Source organism: Panthera leo, chromosome C1 (assembly GCF_018350215.1).
Source record: "Panthera leo isolate Ple1 chromosome C1, P.leo_Ple1_pat1.1, whole genome shotgun sequence".
Lineage (NCBI taxonomy): Eukaryota > Metazoa > Chordata > Mammalia > Carnivora > Felidae > Panthera > Panthera leo.
The window spans coordinates 28994879-29011185 of NC_056686.1; the positions used below are offsets into that span (position 1 = coordinate 28994879).

General features: G+C 46.5%; 1 protein-coding gene across 3 annotated transcripts in view; it reads right to left on the minus strand.

The window, feature by feature from the left end:
- Positions 1-7: 7 nt before the first annotated feature.
- Positions 8-16307, minus strand: part of MTF1 (metal regulatory transcription factor 1) — a 46346-nt gene continuing 30046 nt past the window's right edge. For 2 of the 3 annotated variants that reach the window (XM_042954034.1, XM_042954035.1), the window contains 4 exons: positions 10708-10804; positions 9399-9982; positions 7029-7092; positions 8-5761 (listed from right to left, as the gene is read on the minus strand). In XM_042954034.1, coding sequence (XP_042809968.1) covers positions 5334-5761; positions 7029-7092; positions 9399-9982; positions 10708-10804 — 1173 coding nt within the window. In that variant the 3' untranslated portion in view covers positions 8-5333. The remainder of the gene's footprint in view (positions 5762-7028; positions 7093-9398; positions 9983-10707; positions 10805-16307) is intronic. The other variant, XM_042954037.1, reaches the window with a different exon arrangement.

Here is a 16307-nt window from a genome sequence, read left to right on the forward strand (position 1 = left end):
CAGATTTAAATAAGCATTTAATTAGGATTTCATTAGTATTTAATATTGCTTTCTCAATTCCAAAAAGTTAAATTTTCACTTCTTAGCAGATATCTTAAAGTACAATATTAAGTTTATACAAAATGAGCAATTAAGCAAACACCATTATTTCACATTCTTCAAAAATACAAATTCATATTTACTCTTTTTTGGGTTTGGAGGTTTCTTCCTTTGGAAGTACTGAACCTGTAACGTTTTCATATCGCTCAGTGGAAGTCCGTTGTTCCCATGTTTCACCCTTAAATAAATTTGATAGGCTTTTACACAATCCAAATAAAACCATTTGAGATTTTAAAAACTGTCACCAAGACCTCCGGCCAATGACTGGTGTGTGTCAAAAAAGAAGGCTCTCTGTGGGTCTTGCCTTTCCTGGCCAGGAGATGGGAGCCGGAGATTCAGCAAAAACCTATTTCCAGCCACCTTCCCCAAAAGGGACTAGGAGGAGTTCACAGGGAAAGGGAACAGCCACCTTGAACTCCGACCCCCCACCCCCACATTCTCCAAAACACAGCAAAGGATGTAGACTGTTGAATCAAACAGTGCCCTGGGGAGGCATAAGGACATGGGAGAAGGGCAAGAGAGGCCTCTGACTTGGCACCACTATGAGGATAACGAGGATATTGCAAAAAACACCCCTGGGTTTTGGTGAAAAAAGGTTTTATGAAAAATTTTCCCATAAGAAAAAGAGTAGAAACTGCATTGAGCTGAGAAAGTGACACTACATTATCACCCAATTTTTGGCCCAGCAGGCACACCACCAAAAGGGCAGTGTGTGGTTTTAAACTTTGCTTCCAGTAAAAAAGCTTGTACTATGTACACACTGACATAAGATCCAGTTTAATTTGCATTTTTCAGTGCAGACTGAGGAGAACCTCTGGAACAGGAGTAACAGTGAGAAATGCCCAGTGATCATCAGCTTCCCCAAAGGGCATGAGAGGAAACATGGGACCCTCTCCCTGTCCCCCCCCAAAATATGCAAGAGGAAACAGGCTAAACTGACTACCAACCAGAAATATGCAAGATTCAGCTTTGTCGCCTCCCGCCCCGCCACCCGGTATTAGGGAATGGACAATTTCCCATCTGTGTCACAGAACCATTTGCATACTGATCTGTGGAAATCCTTCTGCTTTGGCTGAAGTGTATTTCAAAACTTCTCTATTCTACAGTAGCCTGAGAATTGAAGATAAAATGGGGGCTCGGGGGAACAGGAGGGGAATGTGGGGAAAGGAAGAGAAGTCGATAAAGCAGATCAGTAACAGCTTTGTTTACTGGATTTAATGAAGGCTGGAGACCTTTTTTCTTAGAGAGCCAACATGGGCGGGCGGTGAGGGGAGCAGTAGGGAAATGGCTCGTGTTGCCCGCTCCCCCACTACCACCACCACCTCCCCAACATAGTTCTGATTGGAAAATGTAAACGCTAGCAATACTGTTGCAGTTCCACAAACCAATGGTTTCAGTGACTCCGGAGAAGTCTCTAAGATTGAAGACAATGAAACATGATTACAGATATAAAAGTCTAGAAGGTGCCAGGTTCTACCTAGGAACAACCTGTTCCTTCCTTTCAGGCATCACTTTGTAATGGTGAAGGCTGGGCAAGATGGCAAGGGACCGAGAAGTGATGAAAACGGGGCCTCAAGTCAGCAAAGGAAAACAGGACCCGCAGTTCTTCAGAGAGCCTGAGGGGGCGCCCTCGGGCACACAGGGAAGGCTTGCATAGATAGAGCAGTTGCTGAGAGTGCATAATAGTGTTTCCCTATAGACAGCCTCACAGTACAGGGCTGATCGAGCGGAAAAACGCTGCCAGGCCAGGGCCACATGGGACAACGACCGTCAAGCTACACATATTGCACCAAGGTAAGTGCTTTTCTTTTCACACCTCAATTTAACTTTTTATTCTGAGCAAAAAATAAAACTTTGTGGAAAGTATATATATGTATATATATATATACACAAAAGAAATTGCAGCAATTGGGTTAAAGATAAAATAACCTAAAGTGCTTTTTTATTTTATTATTTCTTTAATATACCAATATGAGGTTCTGCAAACTCATCCCTCTGGACACATTCAGCATTATACAAAGTCTCTCAGGAAAACCCACCCACCCTCCATTATCCCCATCAATCCACTGCCTTGACCCTGAAGGTAGAACTCCAATCTATTGACTTTCCCAGAGGTGGGGGAGACAAGTCCCTGGCTTCTACCCAGAGACGTCTTCACACCTTAAGGCCCCTCCTGGGCTTTGTACCATGATCTCCTTCTAAGGGGGAAGGGGTGGAATTGAATAAATGACACCAACTCGTGTCACCAAACTGGTGATGCCCCACAAGGCTGCCAGACCCTGCCAGGAGAGGCAGGGCCATCTTCCCTCAATGTCCCACCCCCCTGCTAAGGCAGTTTGGGGGAGCCAGCCGGTTTCCCACCCCCTCCTAGGTCCATGAACTCCAGTCCTTGGTGCTGACCACACCCTGCAAAGGGCAGTGGAACTGGAGATGTGCTAGTGGGAGCTGGAAGAATCCATCTACACGGTGGCAATGGCCAAGCTTACCAGGGGAAGAAAGAAAGCTTGGTTTCACCTGCCCGAAGTCTGTAGCCCTTCCCTAACCTCGCCACAGGTTCGTGCCTGGGTTTGGAAAACGCACTCTTCGTGAAGGCCCGTTCTAGCTCCACTTTTGCCGGCGGCCCGCTCTCCTCCCAGATCCCTGGCACAAGAGGCCAGGCTTGCGGGAGGGGATGGGGTGGGGGGAAGAGCGCTGGAAGAGGAAGGGAAGACGACGGCCTGGCCTGTGGGCGAACCTGCTCTTCACAACCACTCACTGGCATTTTAAGCACATTCCTGATTTTTCAAAAGCTACTTGGCTCGGACAGTCCCGCTTGTCATTTTGAGTCACCCTCAAAAGGCAGATACTTCAACTAGAAAAATCTGTCAGCCTAAATACTGTTGTTAAGATGCTGCTTCATCACCCCCCAATCTTTGGAGAGCAGAAAAGCCACTGACCTAGGTATGCCCAACAGGAGTACAGCCCTGATTAACTCGAGAGAAGCAGTAACGAAACCACGGACACTTCCAATGGCTTTCTCTGGGTTCCTGTTTCCCACTTCAGCTCCCAGGGAACCGAATCTCGGGTGCCCCTCGGATGGATATGTTGGGGAGGTCATTCGTGCCCTCCGATGTGAGCTACCTTTGGGACCCCATCATGTCATTCTGTCAGAAGCTGTAGAGAAAACAGCGCCGCTCCTGCCTCAGAGCTTCCTCTGGGTGTGAGATCCAGAGATGGCCAAGGACAAACCGTGCTCAGCAACTGGTTTCCCAGGAAGATTAACCCACTGCGGTAAACAGAAGATGCCTCCTGCCTTATCAACTTCTGCTGAGAACCCATCAGCTTTTTGGGGAGGGGAGTGCAGAAGGTCAAAAAGAAATTGATTCTCCTGCCTAGACTCCTAGAATGAGAAGCCACCAGCTGCCTGCAGGTAAAGCCCTTTTCTCCTCGTGGCAGTAACAACACTGACTACCTCTGCCCTCTTGTCCAATTGTGTCCCTGAAATTCTGTCAAAGGCAGGGCCTCTGGCTCCCAGATAAATGATCAGCTCCGGATACTGTCTTGGCTGGCCCTGAGTAACAAATAGCTCAGAGAACAGAAGAGTGACACATGCAGATCTCTTTACATTAGGTAATGGTAAAGGAAGGCAAAATTATGGCTGCTTTCTGCCTGACATTGTCGACTCAGAAGAGCAGTCCTGTTTGTGGACCCCTGTTCCCCGCTCAAGCAGGGAAGGGGCTCTTGGAGGCTGAGGCCTAGTCCAGACAGTGGGCCAGGCCTCATTTCTGAGCTCAGTGAGGCTCGGTGAGCACTCATGACTACATTAATATAGCCAGTTGAGAGAAACTTTCCATTTTAGTGTGAATTGTATTTTAGGTTTTATTTTAAGAGGCAATGACTTGGAGCCAAAGGCAGACAGATGGATATAATTCTATACACAAATCAAAAAAAATTTTTTTCCCCATAACACAACTTAATGAAACATTCCAAATGAGAGAACTTATTGCAACATTTCAGGCTTTTTGGTGGAAGGGGGATTTTTTTGTTTTGTTTTGTTTTGTTTTGTTTTGTTTTACCCTGAGTAGAAGATCATCGTTTTGTGGTTTTTGTTTGCTTTTGTGTATTTGTTTAGAAATCACGTGACTAAGCTGAGCAAGTCACATCCTTCTTTGCACTGTACTAGACTGTATGCAAAATCCAGAGGGTGAGAGGCGGAGATGGGAGGGGCAACCAAAAGCCTGGCTAGAACCTGGAACCAGGACACCTGGCCTGCCAATTACATGCCGCCTCAAAAAACACCAACAATGACTTCCTTCTGATAAGCAAAATGCAGCTCTTCTGCTCTGAGGAAGAGAATACCATTAAAGGAAGGCAGACCACCAGCCGGCAACTGGCCACAAGCCACACGTCCACTCGAGGACAAAACAGGGATGTTCCCCAAGGAAAGTCCGCTGTGATCTGCAGGGCCTGGCAACCAACCAAGAGATAGAAAGAACAGGGAAGGCAAACGCCGTGACACTGTTGCCGGAGCCAGCTCCGCAAACGGCAGGGACAGACAGCGGTCACCAGCTCACCTGGGGCCGCGGCAGACGGGACATCACTGACACAGCCTCAGGCCAGGCTTTTACTACCCATTGTGCTGTAGCTGACTGCAGGACGCCACCTGCCATCACCCTGAGCTCTGCGGACACCAAGATCAAACAACAGGACCACCTGGCCCGACCCCTGTCCAGCTCGCAGCTGTCTGCTCTGCCTTTGCCACTCCCCCCTCTGACGGAGCGAGGGTCTCGCCTTCCTCGCAAGCTTCAGCCTCAGACTCAAAAGACGCACGGGGAGAAGCAACGCCCGCCACGCTGAACACTACTGCCCAGACCACAAAGTCCCCAGTGCCAGTGATGGGCAGCCTCACACGGATGGAAGCCACACCCTTTCATTTCGAATGTTTATGCATACGAGTAACCTTAATTTCCAAGTTCACATGACAATAAGCAAAAGTGACATACAGTGCAGCCAAACAGTTCATTTATAACTTAGCTTTTTTTGTTTTGTTTTTTTTTGTTTTTGTTTTTTTCCAAAGATCAGTTCCTTAAAATGGATGCTCCTGGGATATGACTAAAGAAAATACGTCTGAAAGGTGAGGATTTCAAACAGTAGATTTCTTCATCCTTCGAACTGCTGACCCCCCATGATGGCAGGCACCGCACCTTACGCTTCCGCTCCCCCTCTTTTCCTAGAGGTGAGTGCACGCGGCCCTTTCACTTGGAGAAGCTGGTCAGCCCCATCTCCTCCTCCCCCTGCAGTAGTGCTTCGATGGGAATCAGATTGGACGGGGTGTCCAGGCTCTGGAGGGACAAAAACTCTGACATATCCATGGCACTTAACGTTTCTGTCTGAGGGTCTGAAGGAGTCTCTGCTTGTCTGCCTTGCTCACAGGAAGAGGGTACAGCGGAGGAGGACGACAAGGGACCGGGACGTGAGGGAAAAGTCTGCGACGGTAGCTTCAGGCTGGGCCCGTCAGGAGGCTGGGGACTCGGCTCTGCCGGGGATGGGGAAAAACAGCCCTTCCTCCTGCCCGCCGCCCGCTCCTTGGCAGAGTCCCGGCATGCGCACTGACACTGACACGCCTCCTCTTGCTTGATGATGATCACGGGAACACTGAGGCCGATCTGCTGTACAGAGCTCCCTGCGAGAGAGGCAAGAGAGACTGCTCCTCCAGTAGCCGCAGGGCAGGGGCATGACGGATGGGGATACGGAGTGGGTGAGCCCTGAGTGCCACGGAAGCAGGAGTGGCGGCAAGGGAGGATGCCATGCTCCAGACTTTGTTCTGCCTGACACTCCCCATCCCCTGCAAGGCAAAGTCCCTTCCTTGGCCACACACACCATCTAGATGACCCTGTCTTTCCAGCCTCATTTCTGGCTGTTCGAACCCCCCTATACCCTCCATGCCAGCTACAGCAGATGCCTCCCTTTTTCTGACATGTTCTTCAAACCTCCGGGTCTTTGCGCTCTTCCTTCTGCCTGAACTCCCCAGACCGCGCTGTTTTTCCAGAGAACTTACTCTTATTTCTGAAGACCCAGCGCACAGCCAGGCTGCCAGGCTGTGATTCCAGCAGGCTTCCGCTCGAGGCTGGCCCGAGGCCGGCTGGCACACGAGCTTCCTACCTACGTGCACAGAGCTGCTGCCTCCCTACACACTGCTCTCCACACTGTGCGGGACTTGGGGCTTGAGTCCTGCCTGCCCAAGACCAAGCTCCACCGGGGCCTCCTGCTCGTGCTTGCACCCCCAGTCTCAGACACACAGTAGGTGGGGGGAGCACCCCTGTACACCGTCAGCCTTGCGTGCGCGCCCATGCTCCCGCTCTTTGGTGCAGGTATGTGTGCTGTGCACATGCACACTGAGATGAGACAGGCTCTGTGTGTCTCAAAAAAGCTAGAGACCAGGGGGCAGGAGAACAGAGTGTGAGTCAGGAGGCCTGAGAACTAGAGTTTGGCTCTGCCACAAACTCACTTATGACTTTGGAGGGGTCATTTAGTCGTTTGGGGCCCCCGTTTCTTAATCTATAAAATAGCTTGAGAAAAAGGAACTTCTCGCTCTGTATGAGTCTCTGACCCAGAAGCTACTTCTTCGTTACTGTAACTAGAAAAGAGTCCAGTGAATTAACAGCTGCCCTCTTTGGCATTCACTGTGAGTCAGACTTTCTTCTGGTTACATTTAAAAGCTGTATTTGAAAGGAAAGAACAGTGACCCCTTAAGGAATGTTAACTGTGGTATTTATGCCATAAACCCGCTAACTTCCAATAGCTGTGAGAAGGTGAAATACTCTAATAAACAAACAATACAATCTGACAAATTTGAGGTTTTCAAAACTGGGGCAAAGCAACAATGAGCTGTGCCTCAAGGGGCCCAGAGAGTTGACTTTCTTTTAAAGCTAACACACACAATTACATACCTGTGCTACTGGCTACTGGTACTGCAGTGGTAAAAAACACCTTCTCAACTTTAGATGCTTGCTGCTGGAAAAAAAAAAAAAATCACATTTACGGCCACTCAAGTATGGCAGATCTCCAAGGACCTGAAGCCTGCCCAATTATACTGGTCATCCAAGAGGACAGAAAACCCTCAGTGTTCAAGGATTTTTGCACTGAGTGATGTTTTGTTTGCGCTCTGACATGAGGTCAGTGTACTGTTTGACATTCAGTGCTGACAACGCAGCCAGCTTTGTCCCCTACTATTTGGCTGTCTCCCAGCTGCCCAATCCAGTAGGTTCCGTCTGCTCAAAGGGACCGAGGTTGCTTTGCTCAAGCTGTGGTCTTCTCAAAGGGATCCCCAGGGCTAGCTTCCCTACAAGCCCTCTGGTCCCACCACACCCCAGTACTTCTGTGAGTCTGGGAAGTTCTTTGGTCTCCTCAAGGGTCAAGCTGCATGCTAAGGACTGGCTAAGACTTCCTCTCACAGGCAGAACAGCCCCTGTGAAGGCCCCCTGCAGCATGCCATACGCCCTGGACACAAGTCCAAGCCCCGTCCCTTCTCAGTTGTTAAGGTCAGAAAAGTGGCTTCACGTCTGAGTCTCAGTTTCCTCATCTGTAAAAACAGGGATGATAACCAAAGGACCCCTGCAAGGGTGAAAGGAGATGATGTACGCAGAGCCTGCGGCATGCGGTGAGCCTTCAGCAAACATTGGTTATTTACATTATTACGAGGACGACTATAAAGTCATGCCCACAATTCACCCTTCCACCTTAGTTACACTTCCTGTTACATTGGCTACAGGATTTCTGCTTTCTTCAAGTCTTATCATAAAAAGGCTTTCTCTTTTATCCCTTTAAAGGCAAAAAAAGGTGGGGGGTGCCTCTAGGATGAGTCTAGGAGGAATGTGAATGCTTCTGGCTGAGCTACGGGAGCTGACACTATAAAACAGCAATGGAGGGGCGCCTGGGTGGCTCATTTGGTTGAGCGTCTGACTTCGGCTCAGGTCATGATCTTGCGGTCTATGAGTTCGAGCCCCGCCTCAGGCTCTGTGCTGACAGCTCAGCCTGTTTTTGGATTGGGATGACAGCCTGATTTGGATTCTGTGTCTCCCTCTCTCTCTGCTCCTCCACTGCTTGTGCTGTCTCTTAAAAAATGAATAAACGTTATAAAAATTTAAAAAAATCAATGGTTGCTAGGGGAAAGGGGGAGAGGGAGAAGGGATGAATTAGTAAAGCATAGGGATTTTTAGGTGCTGAATCTTCTCTGAATATTATGATGGGAGACACATGACATCATGCCTTTGTCAAAACCCACAGAATGGTGCACACAAACTGTGAGCCCTGATGTGAACTATGGACTTTAACTAGTAATAATATATCAATACTGATTCATCAGTTATAACAAATGTACCAGACTAATGCAAGATGTTACTATTAGGGAAAACTGGCAGGGAGGGACGGGTAGCCAGGAATGGATGGAAATTCTCTGCCCCACCTGTTCAGTAAAATCTTAAAAAAAAAAAAAAAAAAAAAGTAATCTAAAAATAATGTACAGACGGTAATGACTGGCACATGTTAGATCCTTAATTTCAAAAAGTGCTTAGTTAGCACAGTAAGCCGTTACACGTAGTAAGGGTTCCATATATCACAGCTGTTACTACCATTTTCATTGCGATTCGGCACTTTACCTACCGGTAATGTTACCCTTCTTTGGGGCATTTTAGCATCTTTACGCAGAATATAAGTTTTTATGAAAAAGAGATCATGGTTTCCACTTTTCTGTACCCCCAAGAGTATCATGCATGGTATCTGGTAAATACTGGGCCCTTGAAATGTATTTAAGTGAATGACCAAGTCATTTCCTTCATCATCGAGACCAAACACTTTTGCAGAAACTGGCTCTAGAGCAGGTCCTGGGTGCACAGACTCTCTCGCTGACTTGGCCACTGCTGTGTTTTCTACCAGACGGCGTCCCACCATTCCCTCACATCAGTCTGACTCTGCCTTGGAGAAGAACCGCTTTCCTACATCGTTCTCGGGCCTCTGCAGTCTGTTGACTGCTGTCCTGTCCTAGAGGGTGGCATTACACTGCAGATGGAACATTTGTTCACGTGCCTGCGGCCATCCACCCGGCAGTACACGAAGGCTGTTTCTCTGCTTCCCTCCTGCAGGTATCCATCACAGCACTCCCTGGATTTATACCCCTCGATCATGGGGAAGTGACAAGAGGCCAAATTACATGTTTCAGGGCAGATACGATAACCATCTTCCTTTTGAAGTAAAAGCCTCTGAACACGTCACCCGTGTAAATACACTTCACCCCCGGGGGTCCTTTCAGTCAGAATACTTACAATTTGTTCTTGGTTTTGCGGGGAACTGGTGGCACCATTTAATATCCATTGTAAGTTCTGTTCTCCCATGACTAGGCTGGACTGCAGGATGGCCGTGCTGGGAGTCGGGGTGATGGTTATAGTGGGATTATTAGTCAGGACAGAGTTGGCGCCCAGGGGCAGAGTCTGGACCACGGCTGGCAGGGGCTCAGTAGTACTTTGCGCTTGGGGCGGTGCTGCCACGGCTGATGCCGCCGCCGAAGCCCCAGCAACAACAGAAAGTCCTGGGACGATGGGCTGTGGGGCCTGGGGGTGCGGAAGAAACTCTTGATGATTAGCAGCAAACTGTGTGCTGTGGGGAACAGGCACTTCTGGAGGTTGTAAGAGAGCAGAGGGGTTGCCAAATGCAGCTTGCTGGGAACCAGTTCCTAGGGAGGGAGCAGGCGGAGGAGCAGACGGTGCTGAGGCTGGTAGTAGAGGCTGGGGTGGCTCGGAGATGCCGGGCTGCAGTACAAGCGGAAGAGATAAAGATGCTGAATTTCCTGTGGGTGGCGGAACATCACTGACTGACTCTGCATCACCATTAAAACTTTCAATCAAGGCAGCTGGCAAGAAAAAGAAATAGAAAGATATATACATATCCCAAGCCTTACATGAGCCACAAAAACACAGTCACTATGGCGACACCAAAGGCAGCTGAAGTCCGTCAGAGCCAGTACCTTCATTGCTAGAAGGCTGGCTTTCTGTTTTCATTTAGTGACCACTCTGCTCAAAGCAGTGGGCTTCGTGATCAGTCTCACTTTCTAAATGTGAAGAGCTAGTATAGGTTTTATCATTTAAAAAAAAAAAAAAAAAAGTATCCTAAGGCTTTTCTGGAAGAGACTGGACATCCTTTTTGGCAAAACCAGTGAACACATTTTCTGACTACCGTGAAAGCTTCAGGGACAGATTTTCATTCAAACACAGAATGATCTATGCATCTGATGCTGTTTGTGGATCCTGCCCACTCACGAGCACAGTATCGCATCAGAAAAAGAAAGAGCTCCGAGCTCTCCTCGGTTTTGAAAGCCAACAAGAGCTTTTAGAGAAGGAGACCCCTTCTTCTGAAGGTCTAGGGACAGTAGGCCCTCAAGTGGACTCTTGATGAGGGAAGAAGAGGAAAAGATGGATTGAACAAAAGGCCCACGCTTCCCTGACCCCTCGCCAAATGCACACTTTGTTCAAAGGAACTGAACTACAACTTCCCCGTGCCTGCATGGGTGTGTCAACGAGTGGGGACTCCCTTGCCCCGTGCTGAGAGCTACTCAGGAAGAGAGTCTATGAAACAAACCTGTCTGCTGAGGATCTTCCTGAATTGCCGGATCATCTGAATTCTGGAACATTGATTCAAAGATGACTGCTGGTGAAATTGTGCTGAGGTCCTGGCCCTGTGATTGATGGACAGAGACAAAGATGGGAGACTTGTCACCCTGAGGCAACTCTTCACCGTGAGAACATAAAGCAACAGAACTAGAATGATCTTTTTTGATATGTTTCTTGTTTCTAACTTCTCCTTTCCAAGGTGACAAAGATTTCCCTAAACCTCAGGCACTAAAGATTTGTGTCCTCAAATACCCAAAAACAGAAGCCAGTGGGGCTCCTGGGTAGCTCAGTTGGTTGAACATCTGACTGTTGATATAGGCTCAGGTCATGATCCCTGGGTCATAGGATCGAGCCCTGCATTGGGCTCCACACTGAACATGAAGCCTTGCTTAGGATTCTCTCTCTCTCTCTCCCTCTCACACCCCCACTCCCTACCCCTCTCCCCAGCTCATGCTCCCTCTCTAATTTAAAAAGAAAAACAGGGTCGCCTGGGTGGCTCAGTTGGTTAAGTGTCTGACTTTGGCTCACATCATGATGCGGTTTGTGAGTTTGGGTCCCATGCTGGGCTCTGTGCTGACAGCTTAGAGCCTGGAGCCTGCTTTGGATTCTGTGTCTCCCTCTCTCTCTGCCCCTCCCCTGCTCACATGCTGTCTCTCTCTCTCTCTCTCTCTGAAAAGTAAATAAACATTAATAAAAATTTTTAAAATTAAATTAAAAAAAAAAAACAGGAGTCAGAAAACTATGACTTGTAGGCTGAATGCCTGTTTTTGTAAATAAAGTTTTACAGATGCATGCTTGTTCATTTATTGTCTATGCTGCTTTCATGGTCTGACGGCAGAGTTGAGCTATGTCAGAGACTCTATGGTCTGCAAAGCCAAAAATATTTACTATCTGGTCCCCCCCCCCAAAAAAAAAAAAAGGTTTCTGGCCCCCTGCTCTAAAAGAAGACCAAATCTTTCCTTAAAATGGGATTGTATTCTATCCATTACCTGCAACCTACTTTTCTCATGTAATAATAATATATTGTGAATATCCTTCAAGGTCATTACATAACATCTATGATATTCTAGTATGTACACATGGTAATAAATCAAACAGTATAAAGAAACTTTTCATGAGAGGCAACAGTGATCGCCTTATATTCACTACTGTTTGTCACTGCAAGTTTCTTTGTAATTAAGAATTAAGAAAATGTCAGGCATTTTAGGAAAGATAAAATGGGGGGGGGGCGTATAATGCCCTGAGGGTCTGACTCCTGATAGGCACCAAATAAAAATGGCCACCCTCAGGCTTCTCTTTGGTTAAGGAGGGTAGAGGGGCAGCAATTCTTTCGTCTCCAGTCTACCTCCACCCCACATTTTGTAGGGCAGAAGTGACAGAGGCAACCGCCTCCAGGAGTGTGGGCAGGTGACAGAAGTGAACCAAGGGTGGCAGGGACTTTGGCGAACTGGAGAGTATGCACGCCAGTCACCTGAAGGGCTTCAGAGGAATGCTGCCCTGTGATACTTAGACTGGGGATTTCCAGGGCTCAAAAATGGTCTGAAATGTGGATTTTTATGTGAAATCCACCAATTTGTAGCTAAAAGCAAGTAACTGAAAACAAAACACTGTATAGACCAAACAAAACCCATCTTTGGGCCATATTTTGTGTCAGTGCCAACTTGTGTTTAAAGGTTATTTGGCAACAACTCTGCTTCTGGGGGGGGAGGGGAGGATCACTCTGGGTCCCGGCACGTGTCGTGAGTGGAACTGTCCAGCAGTCTAGAGGTCCTCAGAAATGAAACTGCCCATTTGATTCAGAGGGGCCAATTATTCTAGCATGATTCCATCAGCTGGAAGAGGAGTAATTTCGAATGCCTGCATGACAGACGCTGAAGGCAAAAACCCACACAAAGCCTCCTGCTTCCAGTCCAGAGAGAGTTAAGAATCATGGGCCAGTTGGAAAATAGCACGGAGGTTCCTCAAAAAGTTAAAAATAGAACTACTCTATGACCCAGCAATTGCACTACTAGGTGTTTACCCAAAGGATACAAAAATACAGATTTGAAGGGGTATATGCACCCTGATATATATTTATAGCAGCACTATCAACAACAGCCAAACTGAAAAGAGCCCAAAGGTCCATCAACTGATGAATGGATAAAGAAGATGTGGTATAGGGGCGCCTGGATGGCTCCATCAGTTGAGCACCCGACTCTTTTTTTTTTTTTTTTTAATTTTTTTTTAACGTTTATTATTTTTGAGACAGAGAGAGACAGAGCATGAACAGGGGAGGGTCAGAGAGAGAGGGAGACACAGAATCTGAAACAGGCTCCAGGCTCTGAGCTGTCAGCACAGAGCCCGACGCGGGGCTCGAACTCACAGACCGCGAAATCATGACCTGAGCCGAAGTCGGCCACTTAACCGACTGAGCCACCCAGGCGCCCCGAGCACCCGACTCTTGATTCTGGCTTAATTAAGGTCATGATCCCAGGGTTGTGGGATCAAGCCCCATGTCAGGCTCCATGCTGAGCATGGGGTCTGCTTGGGATTTTCTCTTTCTCACTCTCTTAAAAAAAAAAAAAAAAAAAAAAGATGTAGTATGTATATATGTATATCTACAATGGAATATTACTCAGCCATCAAAAAGAACGAAATCTTGCCATTTGCAACACCGTGGATGGAGCCAGAGTGTATTATGCTAAGCGAAATTAGTCAGAGAAAGACAAATACAAATCCCATATGATTTCACTCATGTGTAGAATTTAAGAAAAAAAAAAAAACAAAAAAAAAAACAGATGAACAAATGGGAAGGCGAAAAAAAGACAGCCAGGGAAGCAAACCATAAGACACTCTTAAAGACAGAGAACTGAGGGCTGATGGAAGAAGGTAGGCAGGGGAGGGGCTGAATGGATGACGAACATTAAGGAGGGCATTTGTTGGGATGAGCACCGGGTGTTACATGGAAGTGACAAATCATTAAATTCTACTCCTGAAACCAATTATTACACTATACATGTTAACTGGAATTTATTTATCTGTTAAATAAAAATAAAAATTCGGAAACAACAACAACCAAAAGCATCACAGGCCAAGACAGCGGCCTTCAAACTCTTTATCATGATGCCATGAGGCAAAGTAAGAAATACATCTTATACATACGCAAGTACATCCTTCACGTTCCATACTTATCCATATGTATAACTGAAACAAAAGTCTACGAAACGAGGCTTATCCTTACCACGTGCAATGTCTTCTGATACTGTCTATTGTGTTGATGCCCTTAAAATGCTGATCCTAAACCCCTATTTTATAACCCAATAAAGAGGCGCAACCCAGTTTGAAAAGTAGTGGGCTGACAACTCCTATAAGCTCTGCAACTTCCTCATGCTGGTTGTTTGGTTTTACCTGTTTTCAAATTATCAGCAGTAACACTGTTAGAAAGGAATAAGCCCGTATGGCTCCAAAAGATGAGGCACAAGAATGTTCACAGCAGCAGTATTATGATGGCTCCAAACTAGAAACTATCCAAATACCCAAGGGAAGTAGAAAAAAACAATTGTGGTGCATTCACTTAGTGCAATACTGTTCACCAGTGAGAACAAGTGATCTGCAACAAATGCAGACTCGCTTCTTCAACATAATGTTGCAAGAAGGAAGCCAGCACAAACCAGTATGACTGGCATGATTCCAAGTATACACAGCACAACAACAGGTAAAAATCCATCTCAGGTTATTAGTTGGGACAGTGGTTATCTTTTTTTTTTTTAAAGCTTTTAAATTTTTTTAATGTTTTTATTTATTTTTGAGACAGAGAGAAACAGCATGAGCAGTGGAGGGGCAGACACAGAATCTGAAGCAGGCTCCAGGCTCTGAGCTGTCAGCACAGAATCGAACTCACGGACTGTGAGATCACGACCTGAGCTGAAGTCGGACGCTTAACCGACTGAGCCACCCAGGCGCCCTGGGACAGTGGTTATCTTTAGGGAGAGGTCATAGTTGTTAGTGGCACGGAGGGTGGGGAGCTTCTGGGAGAACTGGGAATGTTCTGTTTCTTGATTTGCATGCTGGTTACGTGGATGGGATGAATTGTGATCATTCATTAAGCTAATCATTTGTGATTAGATGCACTTTTCTGTATGCACATTATACTTCAAAAACAAGTCTTTTAAATTAAAACAAAACAAAACCAACAAAAACAAAACAAAAGGAAAAAAAAAAAACAAGGTTAAAAGCAAAGTGCTGAAAGGACCTGTGACTGAGCCACTGCCAGTCTTCAGGGCACAAACCCTGGGGGCAGAGTAAGTTCGAGCAGCTCCCCAAAGTTGAGGAGACCAGAACAGGCTAAGCCTCTGGGGCCTGGCACAGAGAGACAAAGGACACTGGGAGCTGTATGGGATCAGGATGGATCCTGAAGCTCAGGTGCCAGGAGGCCCTGAGGGCCACTGCCTAGCGGCTTCACCCCTCCTGTACCAAAAGATCTGAGCAAAGCACAGCTCACGTCCAGGATGCACATATGCATGTGGCTGCCCAGAAACCCATAAAAGGATGACTTCGTTAAAATGTATATTTGATATTAACAGTACATAATTTTTTTAAAGCAAAATCAATTCTATTACTTCAAGGAATTGTGGCCTTAGAATGAAAGACTAAACATGAGAATACTTCTAATTCTGGATAAATGGTGGGTGGTGAGGGCACCATATATAACTTGACCCCCCAAGGACAGTCTCTCTCTTGCTGATGTAAACTGTGGTAGAAAAGGCTGCCCCCCACCCCCCCGCCTTTTTTTTTTTTTTTTACAAGTACTTATGTTCCCTCACACCAGAATACCTCACCTAATGACCCCAGGGCTCCAGAAAGCTCTTTAGTCATTTGTCATGGCCCTGGCCAGGGAGTGGACTCCCAAACCATTTAATACAATCTGAGATTAAAGAGAGATTATACCCAGAAATCGTAGGTTCCATAACTCAGAGGGCATTGAGGCCATCCAGTATAGAAATTGCATTTAGAGTATCAGCCCTGAAATGTGAATATGCATAAAAATCATATGAAGTACTTATTTAATGCTTTTCTTTGTTCTTCAGATTGGTTAATTTCTATTGATCCATCTCCAATTTAACTGAGTCTTTCTTCTGTCATTTCCAATTTGCTATTAAGCCCAACCAGTAAATTTTTTATTCCAGATACATTTTCAGTTCCAGAATTTCCACTTGGTACATTCTGTAAGTTTCTATTTCTCTGCTGAGATTTCCTCTTTATTCAATTATTACAAGCATATTCCTTTACGTCCTTCACCATATTTGAGCTATTTAAAAATTCTTGTATACTGGGGCACTTGGCTGGCTCAGTTGGTAGACTATGAGGCTCCTGATCTTGGGGTCGTGAGCGTAAGCCCCACTCGGGTGTAGAGACCACTTAAATAAATTAAAAAAAAATCTTTATCTACTAATTCTAACATCTGACTCATTTTGGCATTGGTCTCCACAGAGTACCTTCCTCCCTTAAGTAGGGGTAATGTTTTCCTTTTTTCTTCTTATGTTCACCCATTTTGGATTACCCTGGACAATCCAAATGATATGTTATAGA